The sequence below is a fragment of the Ailuropoda melanoleuca genome, chromosome 2 (genome assembly GCF_002007445.2).
Source record: "Ailuropoda melanoleuca isolate Jingjing chromosome 2, ASM200744v2, whole genome shotgun sequence".
Classification (NCBI taxonomy): Eukaryota; Metazoa; Chordata; class Mammalia; order Carnivora; family Ursidae; genus Ailuropoda; species Ailuropoda melanoleuca.
This window is the reverse complement of record NC_048219.1, coordinates 113,046,055-113,059,354: the sequence shown is the minus strand read 5'-3', so window position 1 is coordinate 113,059,354 and position 13,300 is coordinate 113,046,055. Positions and strand designations below refer to the sequence as shown.

The 13,300-nt window shown below is 35.1% G+C and overlaps 1 protein-coding gene across 1 annotated transcript in view; it reads left to right on the top strand.

Annotated features, from left to right (window-relative positions):
- LRP1B (LDL receptor related protein 1B) overlaps positions 1-13,300 on the top strand; it is a 1,837,899-nt gene that overhangs the window by 1,162,367 nt on the left and 662,232 nt on the right. Inside the window, exons 18-19 of the mRNA XM_034642051.1 lie at positions 6,553-6,633; positions 7,781-7,948. Of these exons, the coding sequence (XP_034497942.1) occupies positions 6,553-6,633; positions 7,781-7,948 (249 nt within the window). The remainder of the gene's footprint in view (positions 1-6,552; positions 6,634-7,780; positions 7,949-13,300) is intronic.

Below are 13,300 nucleotides of genomic sequence, written 5' to 3'. Positions count from 1 at the left end.
AAGTGGGAGGTTATGCAAACCCTGGTGGGGTATATTGAAATCCACAGGCAGAAACTATTAGAAACAGCTTTTAGTTCCTTGACCTAACTCAGCATTTCCGCAGCTTTTTGCTTGAGGATATGAATGACCCAGGGTGCTTGGTACTAATAAAGATCCCCAGGCCACTACCGCCCTCCTCCAAAAGTTCCCATTCAGTAGGTCTTGCACAGAGTCCAGGACTATATATTTTAGGAAAAGCACCTCATGTGATTCTTATCCTAAGGTAAGTCCAGAAAATTTAAACTATGTGAAATCGACATTCCCTGCAAATTAGAATTTGTTAAGGCTGCAACAAATCACAACAAATATGATGGCTTAAAATAACAGAAATCCCTTCTCTCACAGTTTTGGAGGCCAAAAGTCCAAAATCAGCAGCGCCTCCCCCAAAGAGAATCCTCTGCCTCTTCCGTTTCTTTCGGCTCCTGGTTCTCCTTGTCAGTGGCAGCATCACTCCAATCTCTTGTCTCCATCTTTACGTGGCCTTTCCCTGTGGAAATTCGTATCTTGAGATCCTTAACTACACAGGCAAAAAACTGTTTCTAAATAAGGTCACATTCACAAGTACCAGGGGTTAGGATTGGGCATATCTATTTTTTTTAAAGATTTTATTTATTTATTTGAGAGAGAGAGAGTGTGTGAGAGAGAGCATGAGCCAGGGTGGGAGGCAGGGGGAAGGAGAAGGAGACCCTTGGCTGAACAGGGAACCCAATGTGGGGCTCGATCCCAGGACCCTGAGGTCATGACCTGAGCTGAAGGCAGATGGTTAACCGACTGAGCCACCCAGGCACCCCAAGGATTGGAGATATCTTTTTGATACGTACAATTTCACCCATAACACTGGAGGAACTACACTACCAGTTGAATTATAATAAAGGCTCAGGTATAAGTTTTGAAAGCTGTACAGATACTTCTAGATACATCCGAGTTTGTGAAATGCTCTCACAATACCAGTTACTTAGTTTCTTGCCTCCTGGTTAACTTCTTATGCAATCTCTCTATAACATCCTTCCAATCCTCAGATTCTCTTGCTTTTCCTATGTATCTGGAGCTCTGGACTCCCAAAAGAAATTTATCAGGCCCTGGGCAGTAATAATTCTAAATGCCTCTTGGTGCTGACAAAGATGCAGCCCTTTAAATTTCTGTCAAGAGTAAACATGAATTCTTAAGACAATGCAGGGACATTGATTTCACACACACACACACAAACTGTTCATTTTTCAGTACCCTCTTAATTTCTGGACTCTGAAAATTTATATTATTTTCTTACACATGCAACCATGTATTAAAATGGTTGGCTGTTACTCTATCTAGCATTTCTTTTTGTCTTCCTCATTGCCAGAACTGTTCAATATGTTTTTCTGGGTCTCCTATTAGTCTCATTCTGCATACACTTCCTGGATGTTCCTTTTGACTTCCAAGGTTCTGTTATATCAATATGTAATCATTTCTGAATCTATTGCTCCAGCCTACTCATAGCTCCTAAAATTTCACTACTTCTTATACCCTATTGCAGCCATTCTGAAATTTTTATAGTTTTTCAAACATTTTATATACTGTGACTTCTGGGCCTTCAGTAATGCCATCTTTCTAGAATATGCTAAAAGGACTTCTTCCCCGCCTGCTCCCCTCCTGATTTAACCTAAATATATCATTCATATCAGCTTCTAGATAACTTCCTCTGGGGTAAATATCTAAGAGTAGTTTTGATACTTCTATTGTGGGTTGCAATAACACCTTATGTTGCTTATATCATAGTGTTTATCAGAAAATTTACTGAAGTCACTTGTTTAATTATACTACAGATATTTTTCCTACTACACTGTAAGCACTCTGAGAAATGAAAATGCTGAACTTTATATTTTTAGTGCTTAGCACTATTTTATTCATTCATTTATTCATTCATTCTAGGTGATGTATCACTAAGGCCTAGAACTCTATCTGGTATAAACCTCTCAATATTTTGAATGAATAAAACGTTTGAAGTAGTTTTCTACTCTGTTTTACAGAGTAGGAACTTGAGGTCAGAGATGTTAAGCAAGTATCCAAGGTCATATAATAATTAATGTTAAAATCAGGATTTCAACTCAGATTTGCCTGCCTACAAACTATGTTCCTTATATATGACTTATGTGATGTATAAAATGCGGTTTTTATGTAACAACAATAAAAGAGCAGCAAAGTGAATATTATTTATGGTACACTGTTCTCTTATGTTTTTCTCCAAAGTGTATTTACTTAACTGGATCTTTTGAAATCTGTCCTATTACGTACCAATTCTCAGGAGCCACAGCTACTATCATTATCTAGAAGTGTTATGTATTTCCTCAAAGGATATAATCCTATAATCTATATAATTTTAAAAAGCACTGTTTTCCTATAACCATATTTAATTATGTACCTTAAAGCAGGTAATAATCAGAATTAAAATTTAAACGGCTGCATAAAACACAGAAAGAATAATTGAATTTTCCATCCTTCCAAAAACGTTTCTGTGCTATAATTTTTAAAAAGGTGTTGGTATGATCAGCATGGTATAGAGAAAAATAGTATTTTGGAATCAGTCACACTCTTACTCAGATTTGACTCTGACTCTTGCTGGTTATGCAGTATATCCTCAGGCAAGTTATGCTGTATTTTTTTTTTAACAAATCAGTGTTAGCAATAACAATTGCAGGGCTGTTGTGAAGAATATAGGTAATGTATATACATAGCTAGCCTAGTATCTCATACTCAATAAATAATAATATGCAATGTGAGTATTATCATTTCCCTAAAGTTTAGATAACACTTTCCTAACCCTGGACGCCTATAATATTCTTACTTTGCATTTATTTTAACTCGAATCTCCTATACATTGTCCCCATATTTAGTCACGATGGTCAAATTTAAATATATATAGAATGTGGACTACATACTTTCAAACAAACCTATGATAACTTTATTTTGAGACTTCAATAATACATTATTAGAAATATTCATTTTGAGTCCAAGAAGGAGAAATAAGTAGGAAAATTCCTAGAGACAGGAAAGAAACAAATTGGGTATGAAAACTACCTCTAAGCTGTGTGTACTGGATAAATATAAGCACCATACCAACGATGATTACCCTTGAGAGAGAGAGAAAATTGTTGCCATTTACATAATAGCATACATATAACCTGGGAATAAATTTTTAGTGAAAGATATAATAGATAAATTGAGCATACCACCTGCAACAATAGAAGATTTTTTAACAGTCCATTACTCCACATTAAATATTCTACAAGGTTGAAGTAACCACAGAAATAAAATATAGTTTTCTTTTCTTTGGTGTGATTTTAATATAAAATGTAAGCCACTTTCGTTCATAATTTTTTCTCTTCAGAGTTAATCAGGTAATCTTTCCAAGTGCCCTTCAGTCTATCTCATGGGAAATCCAAAGTCAAAGTCAAGAAAGAAAAGATGTGTTTAACATTTAAGTCTTTTTAAAATATAAAAATTCATAATGGTATCTTAAAAAGAACAAATACCTAGAAACAGACTGAACTACCAGATACAATTTTCAACTTTTAAATTAATGCTAATATAGAAGAACAGAGAAAATGTTAAATTTATTTTAAGAGGCTTTTGTTTTATTTTTTAGAAAAAGAGCATATTGTCATTAGACCTCATTTCTCTCTCACTATCAGATACCGGTGATGAGATACTAAGAAATTATGGATACAGCCTTTTCCAATATTAGTGAAAAATGAAGTGTCCTATATTATACTTAAATTTTTGGTGGAACTCCTTCTAAAATGTGTTGCACATTTGACTGCATTATTAAGCAGAGAAAATCCAAAGATAGTTTTACATTTTAAATTTATTCTTTTATTTATTTATTTTTCTGAAGTTCAGTTACTATTTTTTACTGGAATGCTGTGATAATCCCAGGAGTTACTCGGTAGATAAACTCTATTTTTGCTACATTAAATGCCTTCAAGGTGTTGTGTATTTCCAGATGACCTTTCTTCTGACTTCTTGACCTTTAGGACTTTAAGGACCTGAGACATCATGTTAGGAACCACATGTCTGTCATCAGAGAGGCCATGTGATTTACTCAAGGTCACAGTGCTTTGTCAAGGAAACAGAAATGAAAAATTAGTAACTTCACTCCCTTATACCTGTCCCTTCAATTAATGCCTTTGTTCTTTTTAGTGATTTGTTTTATACTTTCTTCTAGTTACCATTTTTTAAAAATTCTATATAATTTGCCTTTTAGTCTTATAAACTAAGTCAGACAAGGAGGTTGCCTAGAGATTTAATGTAACTAAGTATTAAGTAAAAAAATAAATCAGAAATAAGATGCAACTATTTAAAACATATACCCATTACATGCAGGTATGTATGTTATATTCACTGTGGGCAGATATATCACTCATTTTCTTAGAGATTGGAGGTGCACTGGGTTTTAGATTATTTTATTTACTTTAGGGTTTTTTTTGGGAGCTAACTTCCAGATTGTTTTTGGGAGCGGATGCTTTTTAGACTTAGAATCTGAGAGGTAGAATCTTAAAGGTCACTTAAAAAATTTCCCAACCAATGAAGTATTGCCAAATTTCAGAGGTCTTCAAATGCTTTTGGTGATCTATTTTTTTCCTAGTTAAATGTATGATGTTGGTTAATATGTTCCTCAGTTTATAGAAGAGAGATTAAAAATGTGAATTAACCTATTCTAGATTCAGAAAGATGCACTGTTATTTTTAAAAGTTAGATCTCATCATATCTTAAAATCTACATTTTTTTACTCATTTTAACCATAACTTTTACTAATATTTTGTTTAAAGTCACTATTCATGTTTACTATACGTCTTCGAAACATTAAATGTTTATCTAAAGAAGAAAACATATTTTGGACAACATCCCTGTTGATTCTTGAAACGTAAACACATAAGTTTTCATTATCTTGTCAGGTAACAAAAGAAAACTCTCTTAGAAATATTGATTAAATTATGCCTTGGGAGTTTTCACTTTTCTTTTTTTTTTTTTTAAAGATTTTATTTATTTATTCGACAGAGATAGAGACAGCCAGTGGAGAGAGGGAACACAAGCAGGGGGAGTGGGAGAGGAAGAGGCAGGCTCATAGCAGAGGAGCCTGATGTGGGGCTCGATCCCGTAACACCGGGATCACACCCTGAGCCAAAGGCAGAAGCTTAACCGCTGTGCCACCCAGGCGCCCCTTCACTTTTCTTTTGAGTGGTTCCCTTTATATGTCAGAAAATTTGTTGAGTTGCTGCATGGATAGCTTTTGATAGTCTTTTATCTCTTCATATCAGTGATTGCCTCCTTTTTACTTCTGTCTTTGAAGCGTATTTAGGCTCTGATCACATTTTTTTTTTTTTGGTTTTGAAAAGTTAAATTTATTCTAAAATGTATTTTGAGGCATGTCGTTGGTAATCACAAAGTTTAATTAAGATTTGTTCAGTTTTAGAATAATTGCCATTCAAATTCCAGTACTTCAGGGGATATACTCAAATGTAAACTCACACAAAGAAATTGTTTCTTAGACGTGGAAAGCAAGTAATCAATACATCTCAGCCAGATCTGATATGAGTATACCACTTTCCTTACATATTATATATGAAATAATATCAATTTATGTTGTCATTTGGACAAGTTACCAGTACTAGAGATGGCTATCACTTGTAGTCTGTTCACTGGTACTGTGGCTGGTCAGACTGGCTGATTCTCTTTTCCTAACTCAACTACACACTAGAGAGAGTTCTCACAGGCTCCAGAGTTGACTTATTGTTTTACCACTTTAAGAGTGAGGATAAATATTATAGCCTTCAATTTAATTAGAAATATTATTTTGAAGATAATACACAACCTATGTCTTTGCGACTATCATGCAAAATTAATTTGCTCACATTTTACTATTCTAGCTAGTCATGATTTGCCAAAGCCTATAGGCTAATATAGACTTTAACTTTAAAATGTCATACTTTTTAAGGGAAAAATAGAAATCATTCTATAAAAGTTATAACAATGTCGTTTCGGAATTCTTATTACCTAAAGACACCATCACCAGTGTGCTTCACTGGTGAAAATACTAAGAAAATACCCAGTAACTGGATTTTGAATGTTTTGTGAAGTCCTATCTCTTAGAAAGGAATAATCCAGAATAGGCCTAAATGGAACCCCTGGGAAGCGTAACCGCTAGACCAGCCCAAGTCCCAAGGGCCAATATGAGGTCTGACTAAACTGCCATTCAAACCTTCTCATCAGTGGCGCAGTGCAGGGAATACAAACAGTCCTCATCAAGTGGTTCTCCTAGGCTTTCAGTAACTGTAAAGTACTCATTTAAAAATACTAAAAATATGGGTGTCCTATGCCCTTAAAAAGTTTATCTCACTATGTTTGTTTATCTACTGTTTCCTCTGCCTTTTGTAGAGGACATGGGTGGAGTTTTGGTCACATTAGCAAATGAGATAGAAATAAATCAAGCACAGTCAATAACATCTTTCCTATTGAATGTTTTTATATCTTTCATAGAATTTCCAACTTGTGAGCCACTAACTCAATTTATATGCAAAAGTGGAAGATGCATTAGCAGCAAATGGCACTGCGACTCTGGCAAGTACCAAATGTTCCCTGTATTGCACTGATTTGATTGGGGGCCTGGCTGTCCGTGCTGTTTCACCTCCTTCAGACGTAGTTTGTACGAGAAGTTTGCAGAGCCATGCAAAATGGCTAAGACAAGTGGTGAGAGGGCACCTGGCACATCAGTGGGGATTAGCATTAAGGAAAATGGAACTCAATATCTGTCTCTTGGGGCTATAAAGAGATTTGTGTCCAGATATTATGCTGGACATAGTCTAAGTCTGCAGATGTGAAGTAAAGGGGAAAATTGAGGAAATGACCTGGATGATTCAGGTTCTCCAAAGCATCGATGTAAAGTGCTCTGTCACCTCAGGATGGAGGAGTTTATAAATTATTATGGAATTATCTGAATGGTCTCAACTCTGTCACCTTGCTCTTTATGTACAAATAGTGTTTGTTTTCTTTACCTAATTATATCATTATGCTAAATTATGCCAAACACAGGTAAATGAATTATGTATAAATCATACATTTTCCCTCACTGATTTCAATTTAATCTACTTTCACTTCACATTCCTCTCACCTCCCTCCTGCAACAGTTGTTAATAAAGAATATAAATCATTGCTAATGATAGTGACAATTTGCCAGTATAAATAACACACTTATGAGTCAGTAGAGGAAGGGTACATAGTGACTCCTCATGTTGAGAATGGAGAAGAAGGATCTGAATTAAAGATATGGTTATAAACTCTGGGGCATAGCAATTATAAGTCTACACAATAATTTTCCACAATAATTATATCACCAGCTGTATCATTTCATGAAATTCCTGCAATCACCATTGTCCTCCCATTTTATAATTATTTCATGCTGCATAGATTTGTTCAGTCAATGGTTAGTCATTTCTGAGTGAAATAGAAATTAAGCTTTAAAATCCAAAGTCAAGGATTGTTTTCCCTCTTCGTTTAGTAGTTGAAGTTCAATCAGAAGTGAAGCAATATCGAAATGAAGATAATCTCCCTCCCACTGTTCATGGGAAATGCTGATCATTAATTTATCATTTTTTTATCAAAAACAAAAGAATACTCCATATAGCAGAAAGAAATGGTTGATATTTCATGAGGAAAAGTTTCTACCTGGATCAGTTTTCACTCCCTTGATGTTGATGCTTCTTTCCAGATGACGACTGTGGGGACGGCAGTGATGAGGTTGGCTGTGTTCACTCTTGCTTGGATAATCAGTTCAGATGTTCCAGTGGCAGATGCATCCCAGGCCATTGGGCCTGTGATGGTGACAATGACTGTGGAGACTTTAGTGATGAAGCCCAAACCAATTGTACCAGACAAGGTTAGTAATTTTGTGAAGCTATGAACTCATTTTAAATTATATATAGTATTTAAGTATTTCAGAATGAATATTATATAACAATAATTTACTCAATAGATTATATATATATATATATATATATATATATGTATATTTGGAACATTGTAAAATAATTGATCGATCTCTTTACTTTTGCTCTTTAATTTCTCTGGTTTCTCATCTTAGTTCCTCTTTATACCTTCTGTGGTTTTTGCTCCCTACTTTCATTAGATGCTTTACTTACCATTCCTTTAATCCTCTTCAGCTTCTAAATTGCTAAACTCCAAACCTGTCCCGAAAGGAAAACAAACAACAACAAAAAAACAAGAAAGTCATAATTTTTATTTTATTTCAACACCAAATTTGTTTCCTTAAGGCTTGAAATAACCTTCCCTATTAAGTAATGATGTGTTCCCACTGATTGACTTCTGGAATGTAAGCTAGGAGAAGGAGACCGTGGCCGTGGGCCTCAGCATTATCCATGGGCAGACATGACCCTGTCATTTGCAAAGTTTGATCAGCCATAGGTCATGTTAATAAATTAGAAATCATGTTGGAACTACCACAGAAATTATCATTAGCCGCCAAACACTCATACAATCAGTAACATTTTTTGAAAGATTTCATTTATCTATTTGAGAGAGAGAGAGCATGAACGGGGGAGGGTGGAAGAGGGAGAGGGAGAAGGAGACTCTTCACTGAGCAGGGATCCCGACATGGGCCTCCATCCAGGAACTCCAGGATCATGGCCTCAGCTGAAGGCAGACTCTTAACCAACTGAGCCACCCATGCACCCCCAGTAATTTTTTTTTAAGTAAAAGTTTTATTTCTGCTTAAGAAATTGGAAGAACTTGTCATTCACTCTTCCATTTATTCCACAAATATTTTTTGAAGACTTTTTATGTGCTAGGCACTGTGCTTGTACCAAAAGATGGATAAAAAAATGAAGAAATATTGGGGCGCCTGGGTGGCGCAGTGGTTAAGCGTCTGCCTTCACACTCAGGGGGTGATCCTGGCGTTATGGAATCGAGCCCCACATCAGGCTCCTCCGTTGTGAGCCTGCTTCTTCCTCTCCCCCTGCTTGTGTTCCCTCTCTCACTGGCTGTCTATCTTTGTCGAGTAGATAAAATCTTTAAAAAAAAAAAANAAGTCAAGAAAGAAAAGATGTGTTTAACATTTAAGTCTTTTTAAAATATAAAAATTCATAATGGTATCTTAAAAAGAACAAATACCTAGAAACAGACTGAACTACCAGATACAATTTTCAACTTTTAAATTAATGCTAATATAGAAGAACAGAGAAAATGTTAAATTTATTTTAAGAGGCTTTTGTTTTATTTTTTAGAAAAAGAGCATATTGTCATTAGACCTCATTTCTCTCTCACTATCAGATACCGGTGATGAGATACTAAGAAATTATGGATACAGCCTTTTCCAATATTAGTGAAAAATGAAGTGTCCTATATTATACTTAAATTTTTGGTGGAACTCCTTCTAAAATGTGTTGCACATTTGACTGCATTATTAAGCAGAGAAAATCCAAAGATAGTTTTACATTTTAAATTTATTCTTTTATTTATTTATTTTTCTGAAGTTCAGTTACTATTTTTTACTGGAATGCTGTGATAATCCCAGGAGTTACTCGGTAGATAAACTCTATTTTTGCTACATTAAATGCCTTCAAGGTGTTGTGTATTTCCAGATGACCTTTCTTCTGACTTCTTGACCTTTAGGACTTTAAGGACCTGAGACATCATGTTAGGAACCACATGTCTGTCATCAGAGAGGCCATGTGATTTACTCAAGGTCACAGTGCTTTGTCAAGGAAACAGAAATGAAAAATTAGTAACTTCACTCCCTTATACCTGTCCCTTCAATTAATGCCTTTGTTCTTTTTAGTGATTTGTTTTATACTTTCTTCTAGTTACCATTTTTTAAAAATTCTATATAATTTGCCTTTTAGTCTTATAAACTAAGTCAGACAAGGAGGTTGCCTAGAGATTTAATGTAACTAAGTATTAAGTAAAAAAATAAATCAGAAATAAGATGCAACTATTTAAAACATATACCCATTACATGCAGGTATGTATGTTATATTCACTGTGGGCAGATATATCACTCATTTTCTTAGAGATTGGAGGTGCACTGGGTTTTAGATTATTTTATTTACTTTAGGGTTTTTTTTGGGAGCTAACTTCCAGATTGTTTTTGGGAGCGGATGCTTTTTAGACTTAGAATCTGAGAGGTAGAATCTTAAAGGTCACTTAAAAAATTTCCCAACCAATGAAGTATTGCCAAATTTCAGAGGTCTTCAAATGCTTTTGGTGATCTATTTTTTTCCTAGTTAAATGTATGATGTTGGTTAATATGTTCCTCAGTTTATAGAAGAGAGATTAAAAATGTGAATTAACCTATTCTAGATTCAGAAAGATGCACTGTTATTTTTAAAAGTTAGATCTCATCATATCTTAAAATCTACATTTTTTTACTCATTTTAACCATAACTTTTACTAATATTTTGTTTAAAGTCACTATTCATGTTTACTATACGTCTTCGAAACATTAAATGTTTATCTAAAGAAGAAAACATATTTTGGACAACATCCCTGTTGATTCTTGAAACGTAAACACATAAGTTTTCATTATCTTGTCAGGTAACAAAAGAAAACTCTCTTAGAAATATTGATTAAATTATGCCTTGGGAGTTTTCACTTTTCTTTTTTTTTTTTTTTAAAGATTTTATTTATTTATTCGACAGAGATAGAGACAGCCAGTGAGAGAGGGAACACAAGCAGGGGGAGTGGGAGAGGAAGAGGCAGGCTCATAGCAGAGGAGCCTGATGTGGGGCTCGATCCCGTAACACCGGGATCACACCCTGAGCCAAAGGCAGAAGCTTAACCGCTGTGCCACCCAGGCGCCCCTTCACTTTTCTTTTGAGTGGTTCCCTTTATATGTCAGAAAATTTGTTGAGTTGCTGCATGGATAGCTTTTGATAGTCTTTTATCTCTTCATATCAGTGATTGCCTCCTTTTTACTTCTGTCTTTGAAGCGTATTTAGGCTCTGATCACATTTTTTTTTTTTTGGTTTTGAAAAGTTAAATTTATTCTAAAATGTATTTTGAGGCATGTCGTTGGTAATCACAAAGTTTAATTAAGATTTGTTCAGTTTTAGAATAATTGCCATTCAAATTCCAGTACTTCAGGGGATATACTCAAATGTAAACTCACACAAAGAAATTGTTTTTTAGACGTGGAAAGCAAGTAATCAATACATCTCAGCCAGATCTGATATGAGTATACCACTTTCCTTACATATTATATATGAAATAATATCAATTTATGTTGTCATTTGGACAAGTTACCAGTACTAGAGATGGCTATCACTTGTAGTCTGTTCACTGGTACTGTGGCTGGTCAGACTGGCTGATTCTCTTTTCCTAACTCAACTACACACTAGAGAGAGTTCTCACAGGCTCCAGAGTTGACTTATTGTTTTACCACTTTAAGAGTGAGGATAAATATTATAGCCTTCAATTTAATTAGAAATATTATTTTGAAGATAATACACAACCTATGTCTTTGCGACTATCATGCAAAATTAATTTGCTCACATTTTACTATTCTAGCTAGTCATGATTTGCCAAAGCCTATAGGCTAATATAGACTTTAACTTTAAAATGTCATACTTTTTAAGGGAAAAATAGAAATCATTCTATAAAAGTTATAACAATGTCGTTTCGGAATTCTTATTACCTAAAGACACCATCACCAGTGTGCTTCACTGGTGAAAATACTAAGAAAATACCCAGTAACTGGATTTTGAATGTTTTGTGAAGTCCTATCTCTTAGAAAGGAATAATCCAGAATAGGCCTAAATGGAACCCCTGGGAAGCGTAACCGCTAGACCAGCCCAAGTCCCAAGGGCCAATATGAGGTCTGACTAAACTGCCATTCAAACCTTCTCATCAGTGGCGCAGTGCAGGGAATACAAACAGTCCTCATCAAGTGGTTCTCCTAGGCTTTCAGTAACTGTAAAGTACTCATTTAAAAATACTAAAAATATGGGTGTCCTATGCCCTTAAAAAGTTTATCTCACTATGTTTGTTTATCTACTGTTTCCTCTGCCTTTTGTAGAGGACATGGGTGGAGTTTTGGTCACATTAGCAAATGAGATAGAAATAAATCAAGCACAGTCAATAACATCTTTCCTATTGAATGTTTTTATATCTTTCATAGAATTTCCAACTTGTGAGCCACTAACTCAATTTATATGCAAAAGTGGAAGATGCATTAGCAGCAAATGGCACTGCGACTCTGGCAAGTACCAAATGTTCCCTGTATTGCACTGATTTGATTGGGGGCCTGGCTGTCCGTGCTGTTTCACCTCCTTCAGACGTAGTTTGTACGAGAAGTTTGCAGAGCCATGCAAAATGGCTAAGACAAGTGGTGAGAGGGCACCTGGCACATCAGTGGGGATTAGCATTAAGGAAAATGGAACTCAATATCTGTCTCTTGGGGCTATAAAGAGATTTGTGTCCAGATATTATGCTGGACATAGTCTAAGTCTGCAGATGTGAAGTAAAGGGGAAAATTGAGGAAATGACCTGGATGATTCAGGTTCTCCAAAGCATCGATGTAAAGTGCTCTGTCACCTCAGGATGGAGGAGTTTATAAATTATTATGGAATTATCTGAATGGTCTCAACTCTGTCACCTTGCTCTTTATGTACAAATAGTGTTTGTTTTCTTTACCTAATTATATCATTATGCTAAATTATGCCAAACACAGGTAAATGAATTATGTATAAATCATACATTTTCCCTCACTGATTTCAATTTAATCTACTTTCACTTCACATTCCTCTCACCTCCCTCCTGCAACAGTTGTTAATAAAGAATATAAATCATTGCTAATGATAGTGACAATTTGCCAGTATAAATAACACACTTATGAGTCAGTAGAGGAAGGGTACATAGTGACTCCTCATGTTGAGAATGGAGAAGAAGGATCTGAATTAAAGATATGGTTATAAACTCTGGGGCATAGCAATTATAAGTCTACACAATAATTTTCCACAATAATTATATCACCAGCTGTATCATTTCATGAAATTCCTGCAATCACCATTGTCCTCCCATTTTATAATTATTTCATGCTGCATAGATTTGTTCAGTCAATGGTTAGTCATTTCTGAGTGAAATAGAAATTAAGCTTTAAAATCCAAAGTCAAGGATTGTTTTCCCTCTTCGTTTAGTAGTTGAAGTTCAATCAGAAGTGAAGCAATATCGAAATGAAGATAATCTCCCTCCCACTGTTCATGGGAAATGCTGATCA